Here is a 16821-nt window from a genome sequence, read left to right as displayed (position 1 = left end):
GGAAAGAGAAGAAAAAAGACAAGAAAAAGAAAACCCACAGTGATTGAAGTTCATGCAGAAGCAACTACTGAAGTGAGAGCTCCCTGTCCCAACCCATGGGTGGAGGAAGTGGCCTCACCCCTGTAGGGGACAGGCTCTTGGAGAGCTGCTTGTAGGAGCTATTGACCTCCTGGGGAGCAGTGGTGTGAAACTGAGGGAGATGGGAATGGAAAGTGAGGAGTTACCTGGAAAAAAGGTGCCCAACTGATCTGCATTTCAACCCACCTTCTCTTTCACAGACCCACAGCTTCACCCTGGAAATACCTAGTGCACAATGTTGTTCACCTGACTGAGCAGTGCAAACAGAAAGGGAGCATTTCCTTGAATGAATCAGTTCCTTGGAGTTGTCCATTTTATTTTTCTTGCCAAGTTTCCTGGAGAAGAAAAAAAACAACACAAAACAACCCAAACTTTCAACTCCAAGTCTGTCATAAAACCACTTTTCCTCGTGTTCTGCTGCTGGGAACGTGGGCGGCTTCGCTGGGACCCTGGAGGCACCATCTGGGATGTTCCTCAGGGAGAAGCCTCAGTCTTTACCCAGGGGCTCTTTGGGGAAGGTTCACTCTGTTTCCAGGGGCCCAGAGCCCGTTGGATAATTTGCCCTGTGGGAATGGGGCAACACTTAAACCTTCTGGCCACGTTGGATCCTGCCTGGTTTGGGAAAGATGAATCAGAAGGACCAACAGAGCTCGTGTTTCACCTCCAGCTCCAGGACCAGTGAGTTTCTTTCTTGAGATGCCATTAACCACAGGGAAGGGGACATTTTTGAGAGGGTTATTTTTTTTTCTGGATAATTTTTTTTTTTGAGGGGGGGGGGGGGAAAATTTTGTCCACCCCTCTGCAGAAGCAGGAACCCTGCCATGAAGTGGCATCAATGTGACTAAGGTCCCTCCTGAAGGGAAAATACACTCCTAATTCCTAACAATTTCTGGAAAAATAGCAGGCTCAAGGAAGAGGGTGGACAAGCACCACTCTGATTAGATGTTTTTCTTTTGAAGCTTCATGGTCAAGAAACCACTACCAGGTACTTTGGTGTCTTCTTCTTTGACCCAAACATCTCACTACAGAGCCCCAGAATCGCTCCGATATAGTGTGTTATCCTTTTAGTGCAGCACTAATTAACGTGGCCAATTAAGACATGAGATGATTGTATTCCCTTGTCCCTAAGTCAGAACAATCCCCCCCCCCCAAGCAAAATAAATCCTCCCAAAGGTGCCCACATATTGGACAGGAATTGGAGGTTCCTTTGTGAGACCTTCTAGCAAGACCATTAAAAAAACCCCTTCCAAAGGGGTGTTCAGATTTAAGCTTTCAGATTTCCCCTCCTCTCCATGTTATGATCCATTTCCTCTGATTTTGTTAATATCTTACATTTCAATATCTTATTTCTGTCTTCAACCTGCATTGTGGTTTTTTTTTTTCTCCACCTGAGTGGGCGGATCCATCCAGGAAACACCAAAACCTCAGACCTGTGAGCTGGGAAAAAAAACCCAACCCAACCACTGAACTTCTTCCCTGTGTTTCTGTGTCTCCTCTTTGCTGGCTCCAGGAGAATGGCCGGGAGAAACCACTCCAGAGTGACCGAGTTTGTCCTCTTGGGCTTCCCAGACAAGCAGGAGCTTCTCTTTGTGCTTTTTTCCCTCATCTACCTCACCACACTGGTGGGGAACCTGGGGATGATCGTCCTCATCAAGACCAACCCTCAGTTTCACGTGCCCATGTACTTCTTCCTCAGCCACCTCTCCTTCCTGGACATCTGCTGCTCCTCCTCCGTGGCGCCCACGCTCCTGCGGGGTCTCCTGGTGGAGAGAAACCTCATTTCTTTCGACAGCTGCATGGTGCAGTTCTTCTTCTACGCCCTGCTGGGCACCACGGAAGCCCTCCTGCTGGCTGTCATGGCCTACGACCGCTACGTGGCCATCCGAGCCCCCCTGCACTACCTGTTTGCCATGTCCCGGGGGGTCTGCGTGCGGCTGGTGGCGGGTTCCTACGCGGCGGGGAGCCTCAACGCCGCCGTGCACACCACCTCCCTCCTCCTCCTCTCCTTCTGCGGCCCCAACCTGGTCGACCACTTCTCCTGTGAGATCCCAGCCCTCCTGCTGCTCTCCTGCTCCGATACCCGGCCCGTCAAGGTGCTGCTGGCCGTGTGTGTTGGTTGCATCACAGCAGCCTCCGTCTCGGCCGTTGTGGCCTCCTACACCTGCATCCTGAAGACCACCTGGCGCATCCCCTCGGGCAGGTACAAAGCCTTCTCCACCTGCTCCTCCCACCTCACGGCTGTTGCCCTCTTCTACGGCTCTGCAGCTTTCTTGTACTTCCTCCCTGTTTCTGGGCAGGCAGCGGATCGAGGGAAAATAGCCTCTGTCTTCTACACCATGGTGACCCCCATGCTCAACCCTGTCATCTACAGCTTGAGGAACAAGGAGGTGAGGATCAGCCTCAGAAGAGGGACCAACAAGCTGCTCTCCTGCCTGTTCTCCCACAGGTTCTTCTCCATCCAAACCGAAGCAGATCTCGCTGGCCGTGATGGAGTGGGCAGAGGAAGTAAGGCCAACACCTGACAGGAGAGGAGCACAACAGCTCTGGTGGGATGTGGAGGCTCCAGCGACTGCTGAACGCTGTGGACTTTGAATTACAAGTGAAATCCAGGTGGGGGTGCCTTGAAGAGGAAATGACTGTTGTCACAACGTCTGAAAGAGGGAAAGAAGGCAGGAAAGGGAGAACCTCAACACACCTGCATGGGCAGCAGAACGTTGGGAGTAAAGGAACTTGCAAGCAGGTCTAGAACTTGTACAGTTGGTTCCATTCACCAGAGAGAATTTACTTGTTGTTACAGCAATGTCAGATTCTGTGGCCTGAAAGAGATGGCTGAGGGTACAACTGGATGAGCTCAATGGAGACCCCATGTTGGGGAGGGACAGTGTCTTTCATAGCTTTGTTCTCAAATATTCTAAGCAGCTGCTCAGTGTCCCGCCTTAGAATAAACCCCATTTACTATTTCCTCTGCTTTGTTCAATCATAGAACCATGGGATGGTTTGGGTAGGAAGGGACCTTAGAGATCATCTAGTTCCAACTCCATTGCATGGGCAGATCTTTACGGGGAGCAGCACATTCCCCACACTCCATATACACAGATCACTCCTGGCTGGACACTGACCAGCCTGGAGCCACCATGACCTGCTCCTTGCTTAGCAGCAGAGTGGAATTTTGCCCCCCATGACAAGCAGACACTCAGCTTGGAAGAGTCTCTCCAGACATGGTCTGAGCACTCCTGGCTTTTCCCAGGATGTCACCTGGTGTTGACAACACAAAGCCTGGTGTGTCCAGACATGCCCAACTCATTTGATGGCCCCAAGACTCTTGATGTTTACCAAAACTCCCCCACCATCTCCTCTCCTACTTGTGTGTCTCCATCCCATGTTCCATCCCAGGAAATATGGATTTAATTTAATTTCTTACTAACAATTTCTGCTTCCAGGCTTTGGGGGTTGAGTCATCTGGGGCCAGGAGTCATCCAGCTCCTTGTAGCTTTTCACATCTGACTTAGTCACCACTGGTTCCCCTTCTGGAGCCTTTGGGAGCTTTGATTCATCCAAACTATTTTCAACACCCATGTGAGGGTGAGATTAACTTGTCTGGAAAAAATGGCCTGGTTTTCTCCACTCGGAGGGGTGACAGGGCTGACCTGGCTCCACAGCAAATCCCACCCAGGGCACATGCTGAAGAGTAAATTTCAGCATAAATTGACTAAATTTGCATAAATTAATGCCTGCATCCAACCCTTTAGGTTTTTAAACAACAGGATATCCCAGATAATGTTGAAACAAGAGTTCCTGGACAGTTTGCCTTCTCTTTCTCTCCCTCCCCAACAGCATCTGGGACACTTCTCCAAACCCTGAGCTACTTCCTAATCCTGGAATCTCTGTTTTTTGCACCAATTCTTTCTCATTGTCTGAGATCCCAAGAGATAAATTATATATTCCAAGAGATAGATGTGTATCTTTGTATCTTTAGAGATATAAAAATGTATATAATTATATCTTTATATATCTATCTTTCTGTCTCTATATCTTTCTGTCTGGATGTGTTTTATGTATATTTTTCTCCACACACACACAATTCTCAACATATCCATAGAGCAGTGGGGAAAACACTCAAGCTCACGTTCAGCTGCCACTGATTGTGTTTGTTTACCCATCTCCATCTCCTCCTTAAGGACCTGTTTCCAAAGTCAGCAATTCCCAAGAGGAATTGTTATCCCAAGAGGGGGCTGGGGGGGCAGCAGCCAATTCCTCTCTCTTTCCATGGCAGAACCTATAAATGGTGGCTTTTTTGGGGGGTCAAGCCTTGATGTCCTTCACGACTGGTAAATTGCTCTTGTTTTTAACACCAACACTGGGGGAAATTGGGGTTTGTTTTGCAGCTAAAACTTGGGTCTGGGAGATAATGAGTCTCTGATAAACCAAGAACTGATAACAGGTAAAAAAAAAGGTGAGTTTTAGCCTAAATGATGCTACGTTCTGGTCGTGTTATCCCGTTGGCACCCAGATCTTCTGGTCCTCAAGTTCTGGTTTATCTCAGACCTTTTGCACGGAGCAGATCAGAGGACTTGATGGGGCTTGGTTTACTGCACCATGGAGGTCGTGGCGTGGAAACAAGACCTGGGTTAGTTGCCTGACCTGGTGTTGGTTTAGGGGGGGGTGTGAAAGTCTCCACTTGATGCTGGACCAAAAGAGAAAGAGGTAACTAAGCTGAGATTGACAGGAGGTTCACGTCTAAGCCAAGCGAGGGGCTCATGTATTGAACCTCCTCCTAAAAAAGGTTCTTCTCCAATGGGAGAATTTAACAGTTATGAAAACCTCAGGGAGCATTTTTCTGCAGCTGTTCCTAACTCTTGTTTCAGGAAGCCAGGAGCTTCATTGGTCTGAATGTCATGGTTTTAAAACCTGCACTGCCAGCATCTCACTGCCCCTGGAGCACCAGCTCTGCAGCTTGGCTGGGCTCCCACCAGCTTTCCATGGCAGAACCTATAAATGGTGGCTTTTTTGGGGGGTCAAGCCTTGATGTCCTTCACGACTGGTAAATTGCTCTTGTTTTTAACACCAACACTGGGGGAAATTGGGGTTTGTTTTGCAGCTAAAACTTGGGTCTGGGAGATAATGAGTCTCTGATAAACCAAGAACTGATAACAGGTAAAAAAAAAGGTGAGTTTTAGCCTAAATGATGCTACGTTCTGGTCGTGTTATCCCGTTGGCACCCAGATCTTCTGGTCCTCAAGTTCTGGTTTATCTCAGACCTTTTGCACGGAGCAGATCAGAGGACTTGATGGGGCTTGGTTTACTGCACCATGGAGGTCGTGGCGTGGAAACAAGACCTGGGTTAGTTGCCTGACCTGGTGTTGGTTTAGGGGGGGGTGTGAAAGTCTCCACTTGATGCTGGACCAAAAGAGAAAGAGGTAACTAAGCTGAGATTGACAGGAGGTTCACGTCTAAGCCGAGCGAGGGGCTCCTCCTAAAAAAGGTTCTTCTCCAATGGCAGAATTTAACAGTTATGAAAACCTCAGGGAGCATTTTTCTGCAGCTGTTCCTAACTCTTGTTTCAGGAAGCCAGGAGCTTCATTGGTCTGAATGTCATGGTTTTAAAACCTGCACTGCCAGCATCTCACTGCCCCTGGAGCACCAGCTCTGCAGCTTGGCTGGGCTCCCACCAGCCTCAACCTCCTGCACTCCTGCCCATCACCACCAGATTGAAAGGAGGGGGGTTAATACTTACACCAAATCTCCTGTTTCAGACTTTGTTTGGGAGTTTCACAGGAAGGAATGGAAGAAATTACCATTCAATAACGAAGGAAATTGTTTTTTAAATGCCCTGATCTCTCAACAGTGTTTTCTGGGGGGGTTTTTTTGATCTTTGGGAGTTTCACAGGAAGGAATGGAAGAAATGACCATTCAATAATGAAGGAAATTATTTTTTAAATGCCCTGATCTCTCAACAGTGGTTTTTTTTTTTGGGGGGGGGGGGTTTGCTCCTCTGAGACCAGGGATTTTGGGGAGGGTTTTTTTGAGGCTTTTTGTTTTGTTTTAAAATCAGACAGATTTCCCACGTCAGAATAAATTGCTGTGGTCACCTCTGTGGATCTTGTGAGTAACAAGCTTCTTACCTGCTTCAGAAGAAACCTTCTGGTTTGCCAAATGACTTCATCAAACACCATGAATGGTGACTAGACCAGAGTAAAACCATTAGAAATAAATTCAACCAAGCATTTAATTTTAAAACGTGTCTGGAGACAAACACTGACTTTGTTGTTTAATGGTTCCTGCCTCTGAAATTTGCATTTCTTGAAGAAAATAAGTGCAGCTTTAAGGGATTTTTTTTGGGAGGGGGCTGGGGGGGAGAGAAAACAGGACCACTCTGACCTGGGGTCTCTCTGCTTCCCCACAGCAGCTGTGTTACCACGATGGCTGAAGGAAATGACACCCCCAGGGCTGAGTTTGTTCTCTTGGGGTTCTCAGAGCAGGGGGATGTCCAAGTTGTCCTCTTCGTGGTCTTCCTGGTGATCTACGTGATCACCCTGCTGGGGAACCTGGGGATGCTGATGTTAATCAGGCTGGATGCCCAGCTCCACACCCCCATGTACTTCTTCCTCAGCAGCCTGTCCTTCTTAGACATCTGCTACTCCTCCTCCATCACCCCCAGGCTGCTCTGGGACCTCCTAGCAGAGAGGAAGGTCATTTCATACTCCTCGTGCTTCGCGCAGTTTTATTTCTACGCGGTCTTTGCCACCACTGAGTGCTACCTCTTGGCCACCATGGCCTATGACCGCTGCGTGGCCATCTGCAGACCCCTGCTCTATGGCATCTCCATGTCCAGCAGGGTCTGCTCCCTGCTGGTGGCTGGCTCCTTCCTGGCTGGGCTCGGGAATGCCACCATCCACGTCAGGCTGGCGCTCCGCCTGTCCTTCTGTGGCCCCAGGACCGTCCCCCACTTCTACTGTGATGGCCCCCCACTCTTCTCCATCTCTTGCACCGACACCACCCTCAACGAGACCACCATGTTCGTTGTGGTTGGCTTCAACCTCCTGGTCACCAGCCTGACCATCCTCATCTCCTACACCTGCATCCTGGCCACCGTCCTGAGGATGCGCTCGGCCGCGGGCAAAGCCTTCTCCACCTGCACGTCCCACCTGACTGCTGTCACCCTCCTCTATGGGTCTTTCGTGTCCATGTACTCACGGCCCAACTCCAGGCACTCCCAGGGCCTGGACAAAGTGGCCTCTGTGTTTTACACCGTGGTGATCCCCATGCTGAACCCCTTTGTCTACAGCCTGAGGAACCAGGAGGTGAAGGCGGCGGTGGGGAGGCTGATGGGGAGGAGACGTTGAGCTGAGAAACAGTTTTCCCTGGTGTGCCAGGGGAACCCAGAGGTCTCCTCAAGAAATCTTTATGCTTTCTATTTCTTCACTGCTCTGTTATCAAAGGAACAGGGATGTGCTGGGGGCTGCTGGGGACAAATGGGTTGGGAAACCTCGACCTTGGTCCCGAAGACGGGGTCACTAGTTGGCCTTGGGTCAGGCCGTTCACCAGCCTGCCCCAGGGGTGAGTTGGCTGCTTTTATTGGTGTTTACAGCCTCGTATTAATAAAATCTCCAGAACTCAAGCCCTTCTGGCCACTTGTAGCTGGAGAATTCCTTGCCCTTCTGGTCTTGAGCAACAAGAAGTCTCACCCTGTGTGTTCAGTGTGACCTGAGTTCTCTTTGTCTCAAATAGTGGGAGGATTTCTGCTGGACACAAGGCTCAGGTGATGTATTTTTCCCAGTCCTGGGCTTCTTTACAAGAACTTGCTGCTATGAGGGCCTTGGGCCCTTTTCTGCAACTAATTTTAGCTCAGCTGGTGCCATCTTTTCAGATTAATTAAAGTAAGTCCTGCAGTGCCTGCAAGACCATGCTTGAGGACCTCAGAGCTGCCACCTGGCACTTCTCTGAGTAATTATGAAATTACCCCTTCATCAGGAACCTGCTCCTGGCATGTTGATCTTGTTTTGGTCTTGTCATTAACTGCTCTTCCTTGGTTTTGAGCAATTGTGTGATTTCTCCTCCAAAAATAAATCGTAACCTACAGGGAAACGATTAATAAACTTTGGTGACCCCACTGAAGCTGCTCTCAGAGACCAGCAGGGCAGGAAAGAGCACTGACCAGCAGCCCACAGGAGCCAGAAAGGGTTAGAAGTCATCCTGAGCAGACCCAAGACTGGGCACCCACCAAACACACCACTGAACCTCCTCAGCAAGGTCTCCTGGGAGAGGGGCTCCTCAAGGCAGGTTTTGCCAGAGCAGAGCAAACACAAAGGGAAACCAAAACAAGGGGTGAAATGCAGTTCTGAGCCCTGGGGCTGCTCTGGCTGTCTGAAGGACACCCCATGGAGCAGCCACCACAGACACAGAAACTCATGTGATGCCCCTGAGATCCTGCTGGACCACACAGAGGTTTGGGTGGGATCTTCCCCACAGGATGAGAAGGGGATTAGAGACATTTCAGGTCTTGCTGAGGAACCCCAAGTGGTTCCTGAAGCACAGGTGAGTCTGGAGCTGCTGATGTTCCTCTCTGGACAGCCTGGTTTCCCAGCAGGGCTGGGACTGTCCACATTTAGGTCCATGTGTCCTGGATGGCCACAGCTGAGCTGGTGCCTCTGGGCTTCCCCTGCCTTCAGTGGTGAGAAAAGGGCATTTCCAGGGAGTGCTGAATTGCCCCAGGGGGAACTGATCAGCCCTGATGGCCCTGGCCAGCCTCAGCTGGGGCTTCCATCCCCACCCTCTGCCCATTGGCCACTCAGCTCTATTAAAGCTCAGCCCAGGGAGCTTGTTCTTCCCTCAGGTTATGCTGGTTTCCAGTCTAGCAGTAGGTGTGCCCACCAGTGGGTTCCATTGATCCACATCTCTCCTGGATCATGGACCTGCCAGCTGGACCTGCCCAGGGGGTTGACTTGGCTGGCCCTTGGATTTCCCTGCTCATCTCCTCCTTGCCTGATGGTCTTGGCTGGATTTGGCCCAGGTCTCTGGGTCTCCCCTCCTTGCTCAGGTACTGTGGGATGGTTCCTTGCACACTGTGGTGTCCTCCTTGGCTCTGTTGGAAGAGGACAACCCCCTGTGGCACTCCCCAACCTCCAGACCCAGCACAACCCCCTCACCCTCTGCACCCAACAGCCCAACCTCTGCTTCCTCCTTGGGCAGCCTCTCTCCATCCAGCCCATGTCCCTGCTTGGTACCATGGGAGACACTCTTGTTGGTGAGGGAAGCCAGGATTTGACTTTGTCATGGAGCAGCTGGGTGGGAGGGACCTTAAAGCTCATCCAGTCCCACCCCTGCATGGGCAGGGACACCTCCCACCAGCCCAGGTTGCTCCAAACCCCATCCAACCTGCCCTTCAACACTGCCAGGGATGGGGCAGCCACAGCTTCCCTGGGCAGCCTGGGCCAGGCTCTCACCATCCTCACAGCAAAGAATTTCTTCCTAAGATCTCACTAATCTCTTGCAAGTGTTCCCTCTTGACTTCTTGCTACAGGTCCTTGTCCCAAGCCCCTCCCCAGCTTTCCTGGAGCCCCTTCAGGCACTGGAAGCTGCTCTAAGGTCTCCCTGGAGCCTTCTCTTCTCCAGGCTGAACACCCCAACTCTCCCAGCCTGGTTCCAGAGCTGAGCTGCTTTAGCCCTTGGATCATCTCTGTGGGCTCCTCTGGCCTTGTCTTCCCCCTTCCACCAAGGAATGAGGACATCAGTACCAAGTGGATATTTAACCTGAGTGTCAAGTACTTTAACCAGGGAAAACTTGAGGAACATTGTTCTCCATCCATCCAGGCCCACACAATTGTCCTTGAAGAGCCCGATGCCAACCCAGTGACCCTCCAGCTCCTCAGCTTTGGGGCCTGGCAAGAAGGCAGCTGTACAAGTTCACTTTGTCTTTAACAAGGAAGAAAGTTTCTTTCTTATTAGTTCCAGCTAATGAGCCTCTCATGGCTTGTTAGGAAGGATGAGTTAAGTTGAGCTCAAGTCCTCTGAGGAGCTTCCCTGCTGATTAGGAAACTTTCTTGGTAAACCCCAGAAGGTCTTGTTAAGCTGATGGCTCCTGGCAGGGTGATTGGTCCATGGGGACCACTCCTTGCTTTGGGAAGGGCAGCAGCATAGTTTGTGATGGAAATGGCTGTGAGCACCTCTGTGGTGAGAGCCTGGAGCTCAGGCCTGCTGGATGACCTGCTGGAGGGCTTTTTTGGGCCAGTTCAAGCTTGGTCATATGCTCTGATTAAAAAACAGACTTCAAGGTGTCTTTGTGATGTCCCTTGGTTCTCACCAATGGGTTGGTTTGTCCCTACCTGCCTTTGACCCCACGGCAGAGGGGGCTGAGGAAGCTCCTTGTGTTTCTCCTCACCTTTGGGTCTCCTCAAGGACACACCACACGTTGAGTTTCTTGCCAGTAATTGCTCTGGGGGTAGATTTGCTGTTGTCCTTTTAACTCTTTACTAGGAGGCAAGTTGAGGAGCACTACAGACCTTCTCCATGTCCAGCTGGCTTCCATAAATGGGAATTTCCTGCTGTTGTGAACTTGGGAAAGGGATAAGAAACATGGGAATGGGTCAACCTGGCTCTCACCCCCTAAACCAATCATGATTATGGGGTAATCAGCCAGGTCCCCTCTGACATAGGTGGGAATTAGAGGCTGTTTTATCCCATCCTAGGACAGAAGGTCGTGATGGGTGTGGTGCAACATGAGGAGATCTGCACATGGAAAGGCCTGGAGGTGGACACAGTTCAGAAGAGTTGAAACTGAGATAGTTTAAATCATTGAAATAGTTTAAATAGATTAAATTGATCCTGGCCTGGGCATCTCAACACCTGTGGGAGGTCAAACTGCTCTAGGTGTCCTCCTTAAGCCCAGTTTTGGTTTGTTTTCATCAAAAAGGGGTGGGGAACTTGTCCTGAGCCTGTGATGTGAATGAAGACATGATGAGGGGAGGAACCTGGGAGACCTTCTGCCTTCCAACTCTCTCACCTGCTCTCTTTGGCTGAATTAAAGCTGGGAAAGTAGAAGCACAGATGGAGACAAGGGGCTCCGGCTTGACCAGTCAACTTTTATTATCTAAACCTGAAGGAGATGACACTGCTGCAGACCCCCCAGCCCCTCCTCCCACCACTCCTAGGGATGCTAAAAAGAGTTTTCTTGTGTTTTTTTTACTTTCAGTTGGGCTGAAACTTTATAAAGGAAAAAGAAAAAGATCCTTTGCTAACTAAGAAACTGCTTTTTTTTTTGCCTATTTTCCTGCTGAAGGAGAGGGGATGGACAGTGACATCTCCTGTCCATCAGAGAGCAAGTCAGGATCAGGAGAGCTTCTGCTCCTGATGGAAACCCAAACAAGGAAAGAATGGTCCATCTCTTGCTATGCACACCTCTGGGGCTGTGAGCCCTGGTTATCTCCTGTTAGGAAGCTGTTTGTCTCATCACAGGTCACTTCAGGGCCTCCTTCACCTCGTGGTTCCTCAGGCTGTGGGTGAGAAGGATCAGCAGGGAAATCATCACTGTGTAAAACAAAGAGATCACCTTGTCCCTCCCCAGGTGGAGCTGGGCAGGGCAGAAATGAAGAGGATGGAGCTGTAGGAGAGGGTGACAGCAGTGAGGTGGGCAGCACAGGTGGAGAAGGCTTTGCCCTGCCCTTGGGCTGAGTGCACCTTCAAGGTGGTGGCCAGGATGGAGGTGAGGATGAGAGCAGAGGGGAGCATGATGTTGGAGGTCAGGGTGAAGTAGAGGAGAGCCTGGTAGCTCCTGCCACGTTGCAGGAGACCTTCACCAGGGGCAGGTTGCAGAAGAGGTTGTCAGTGATGTTGGGGTGGCACCAGCTGAGGGTGAAGGTGGAGCTGGTAGAGCCAGTGAGGCAGGAGGTGGTCACCAGCCCCTTGCACAGCTGCTTGGACATGGGAGCAGTGGGGTGGAGGTGGCACTGGGTGTAAGTCAAGCCCCCAGAGATGGAGAACTGGGCACTGCACCCAGCTCAGGAGGTGGTCTTGTCCTCAGAGACACAGCTCAAGAGGATCCTGGGGATGTAGATGGAGGAGTACCCAAGACCCAGGAAGGACAAGTTCCCAGGGAAGAAGTACCTGGGGTGTGGGGCTGTGAGCTGCAGAGGGTCAGCAGCACCAGGGTGGTGATGTAGGCTAAGGGGAACACCATCTCACCCCTCCCTGTGCCCAAGCACCGTGACCCCAAGAGCATTTCTCCCAGGGCACCTTCTCCTCTCCCCTTCCCAACGGCAGCTCCTGGGGATTTGAGGGAAGAACTGAAGAGCGAGGAGCCCGGAGGGTTGGACAGAGAAGACACCAGAGCCCTCCTGGTGGGTCTGGAGTCAAAGCAAGGGAGGAGGGAGAACTGAGACCTCACCTGGTGAGTGGAGAGACCACCCAGACCTGCTGGGATCTGCAGCTTGAAGGTGACACATGGAATTTGAAGGCAGAACATCCAGGCAGAACATCGTGGAGAATTCCTGGTGGGAAGGAAGAGACCAGAGAGGGCAGTGAGGGGAGATGGTTTGAAACTGGGAGAGGGGAGATTGAGGTTGGACATGAGGAGGAAATTCTTCCCTGTGAGGGTGGTGAGAGCCTGGAACAGGGTGCCCAGGGAAGCTGTGGCTGCCCCATCCCTGGCAGTGTTGAAGGGCAGGTTGGATGGGGCTTGGAGCAGCCTGGGCTGGTGGGAGGTGTCCCTGCCCATGCAGGGGGTTGGGAATAGATGGTCTTGAAGGTCCTTTCCAACCCAAACTGTTCCATGAGAAGGGCTTCACCCCACAGAGATGAGCTCTGGGATGAGGAAAACCAAAAGGAGAGATTCTTCATGTTGGAGCAAGAAAAGGAAAACCCCACAGATCACGAGTTTTTCGAAGGTTCTAACACCAGAGAGAGTTTGTAAATAACTCTGAGGGGTAACCATAATCATTCTTTATCATTCCATTGTCATCTTTTACAATTTTGGAAGGTTCTCTTCCAGTTTTAATTGGTTTTATACTTTTTCATGTTGTAAGATGTTCTGATTTTCATTTTTGGAAGGTGATCAACCCAGTTAGAACCTGGGATGTGTTCTGGAAGGTGATCAGACCAGTTTGCAGAGATAACACCAGTTATAATATGTATTTATCTCTGCAACACCAGGAATTCTGGGGTGACTTTGTGGTTCTCCAGGTTTTTTCTGCTGGGTTTTGGACCTTTTCACCTGTGCCAAGAAATGTTTTCTGACCTCCAGGTGAATCCCAGGATCTTCTTCGATGGGAAAGAGCCTGATTTCCACCCCCCCCCACTCCCTCCCTTCTGAATTTAAACCATTTAAACCAGTTTTTACAGGGATTTTCCTGGTGGGAAAGTTTCCCTCCTTCCACTAAAGACATTTAGAGACCCCATGAGCAGCGTGGAACTGTCCGTCCTCTTGGACTAAAAGTGGGTTGATTTACCCCAAAATGTTCTTGGCTCTTTCACTGGTTGGTTTCAAATGGATGTTTGTGTTTCTGTGGCTGCTCCTGGACTGTGTTTCTCCCTGATTTCTGGGATGAAAAGCTCAGGATACACTCCTATATTTCCTTATATTTAAATATAGGGGATATATTGATACTGACATGATTTTTCAGAAGGAGGAGGCACAGAAGAAGGTGTTTTAGAGGCAAAGATCTCTCTTGCCAGCTGGTTTCTTCCATGGTTTCTTTTTATCTGTGTGGTGGCTTCAAACCACTTCCAGCTCAGGTTGGGAAGGTTAAAAAAAACAAAGTTAGGGAAGATTCAGGGGGATTTTAGTATTTTTTTCCTCTCTCTAAGAAAAAATAACCCTTAAAAACCCCCTCTCTACTGGGAAGGCTTCCTAAAATTATACCTTATATTTAGATTGCTTATATATTATTACTAGGTTATCTTTATCATTATATTAGATATTATATATAATTTGAACGAGAATATATATTGAAATAGAAGGAGAAATAAATATAGGAGGAGAGATATAGAAGGAGGGAGAGATATAGAAGGAGGGAGAGATGATATAGAAGGAGGGAGAGATGATATAGAAGGAGGGAGAGATGATATAGAAGGAGGGAGAGATGATATAGAAGGAGGGAGAGATGATATAGAAGGAGGGAGAGATGATATAGAAGGAGGGAGAGATGATATAGAAGGAGGGAGAGATGATATAGAAGGAGGGAGAGATGATATAGAAGGAGGGAGAGATGATATAGGAGGGATAATACAACGAGAAATACAAGGAGAAAAGAAATATTTTCTGGGCTCTTTCATTGATTTATTTTAAATTGAGTTGTGTGTTGCTGTGGCTGCTTTTGACTCTTTGCAGAAGGGATAATTTAATTTTTTGTCTGGGTTTCTGTGATAAAAATTCAGGATAAAATCTCAGAATATGTTATTTTTCTGTCTATCTGTATATATATGTGTGTATATATGTGTGTGTATATATATACAAAGTTATTTTCTAGTTAAAATTCAGAGAAAAGTCTTTATTTTTTATCCCAGACACAACAAATTTGTTGCAAGAATCCCTAAACTCTCAGCCTCTCTTCTTGTTAGAACTTGGGAGGGCCACCCAGCACCGTGCTCTGTGCCAGGACAAAAAGATCTATCTGGAAGGAACTGAATGGTTGGCAGAGGAAACGACCCTGAAACCAAATTCCTGAGCTCCTGCCCAATGGTCTTTTGATGAAGGTGGCTTGAAAAGTGAAACAAGTCTCTGCTAAGAAGGTGGACCAGGCTGGGGTTTGTTGGTGGCTCGAGGTGCTGAGTCTCTCCCTGGATTTATTGGTTTCTTTCTGATTATTGTTGTCAGGGTTCTTCACCAACCAGCTGGAGGAGATGGTCGAGGTGAACCAAAGCAGGCAGGTTCTGGAGCTGACTCTGGTGGGGCTGACGGACAACCCAGACCTCCAAGCACCCTTGTTTGTCCTCTTCTTCCTCATTTACTTCTCCACGCTGGTGGGCAACCTGGGCATGGTTGTCCTCATCAGGAGCAGCAGGCAACTTCACTCCCCCATGTACTTTTTCCTCAGCAGTTTATCCCTCCTGGACGCTTGCTACTCAACGGTGGTGGCGCCCAGGACCTTAATGGACCTGCTGGTGGAGAAGAAAACCATCTCTCTAGCTGGCTGTGCCACCCAGGTGTTTCTTTTCATAGGTCTTGGGAGCACCGAGTGCTTCCTGCTGGCTGCCATGGCTTACGACCGCTACGTGGCCATTTGCCACCCCCTGCTCTACCCAGCCATCATGTCCCACAGGGTCTGCGTCCTGCTGGTGGCCTGGTCCTACCTGCTTGGCTTGCTGCACTCCGTGGTGCACACGAGCTTCACCTTCAGCTTGGCTTTTTGCTGGCCAGGCAGGGTTGACCACTTCTACTGTGAGATCATGCCTGTTCTGGCACTTTCCTGCTCGGACACCTGGGTCAACAGGTGTCTGGTGTTTGCCCTTGCAGGACTGATTGAGATGGTGACCATCTCGGCTGTCCTGGTCTCCTATTCCTTCATCCTCTCTACCATCTCCAAGATCAGCTCTGCTCAGGGCCGGCACAAAGCCTTCTCCACCTGCACCTCCCACCTGGCTGGAGTCACCATCTTCCACGGGTCCATCCTAGCCCTGAACTTCAGACCCAGACCCAGCGACGTCCTGAGCACGGACAAGATCTTCGCTGTCTTCTATTCGCTGGTGGTGCCCCTGCTCAACCCCCTGATCTACAGCCTGAGGAACAGGGAGGTGAAGAATGCCCTGAGGGACTTCCTCAGGTGGAAGCAGCTTTGGCACATCTTCACTTGAGGTCAATGATTATCCCCCACCCTGCTGTTCAGGCTTGGTGATTTGGTTTGGAGAGGTTTCCAAGCCTTGCTTGCTTTCTGCTGGTGGCTTCTGCCAACCACCAGGCACCACAGCCAGTTGGCTTCACCTTTTGTACTTCACGTGGCTCTTTTTTGCCTCCCTCTTGGTCTTTTCACTGAGCTCCAGGCTCCTTGATGGGCCCATCAAAATGTTCTCCCACCACTACCAGCACCTCCCATTTATAGCTTGAAACCCACCTCATGACCTCGTTGTATTTCAGGGCCTCTCTCTCCTGTTGTTAAAGGGATTTTTCCTGTGCAAGGAGAGGAAATTAAATGAAATGAATGGACAAAATACTTTTAGAACAGGAAAGAAATGGCCTTCAGCTCACCTGGGTTGGGCACTGCTCCTCTCTCTTGTCTAAAGGGATCTAAAGTTAAAGATCTGGTGACTCCTTTTGAGAAAGTGTGGGTTAGATTGTGTGAACATGGTCTGAGAGCTCAAGTTTTGGGGCCAGGTTTTGAATGATCTAGAGATGTTCTGGTCCCCAGGCAGGAGCACAGGGCAAAGAGGCTCATTTCCAGCTCTGCCTGCCAAGAAGTTGCTTTTTGAGGTGTCAGAACCTTGTACGGAGAGGACCTCTGTTAGGGGGGCATGGGGGAAGTTCATGTCCCACTGCCATGGGTCTCTACGTCTTGTAGGTCCCTTCTCTGTGAAGGTGGAAGGAAAACAAGCCCCACATAACACATTTCCCACCTAGGCTTCCTTTCCCATCAAAGGTGTGGGACATGATGATCACTTGAGGTCCAACCTGGACTTTCTGTGGTTCTATCTGGATCCTTTGAGCAAAAATATCCAACAAACTGGAAGGAAGAACAATAAATCAAGTATGATCAAGTATGGGTTTGGTGATCAGGTAGTGAGGTGGATCAGGAACTGTTTGAAAGGAAGGAGTCAGAG

General features: G+C 49.8%; 2 protein-coding genes and 1 pseudogene across 2 annotated transcripts; 2 read left to right on the top strand and 1 right to left on the bottom strand.

Moving 5' to 3' along the window:
• Positions 1 to 1592: 1592 nt before the first annotated feature.
• Positions 1593 to 7421, top strand: LOC104394815 (olfactory receptor 1020-like). Its single transcript, XM_010004452.1, has 2 exons — positions 1593 to 2161; positions 6485 to 7421. Exons 1-2 carry the CDS (start codon positions 1593 to 1595, stop codon positions 7419 to 7421), a joined length of 1506 nt encoding a protein of 501 aa, XP_010002754.1.
• A 4109-nt stretch (positions 7422 to 11530) lies between these two features.
• On the bottom strand, positions 11531 to 12250 carry LOC104394828 (annotated as a pseudogene).
• Positions 12251 to 14910: 2660 nt separating this feature from the next.
• LOC104394827 (olfactory receptor 1086-like) lies at positions 14911 to 15861 on the top strand. Its single transcript, XM_010004463.1, has one exon. It carries the CDS (start codon positions 14911 to 14913, stop codon positions 15859 to 15861), a length of 951 nt encoding a protein of 316 aa, XP_010002765.1.
• Positions 15862 to 16821: the final 960 nt, after the last annotated feature.

The sequence above is a fragment of the Chaetura pelagica genome, unplaced genomic scaffold (assembly GCF_000747805.2).
Source record: "Chaetura pelagica isolate M959 unplaced genomic scaffold, ChaPel_1.0 scaffold579, whole genome shotgun sequence".
Classification (NCBI taxonomy): domain Eukaryota; kingdom Metazoa; phylum Chordata; class Aves; order Apodiformes; family Apodidae; genus Chaetura; species Chaetura pelagica.
This window is presented reverse-complemented; position numbering and strand designations above follow the sequence as displayed.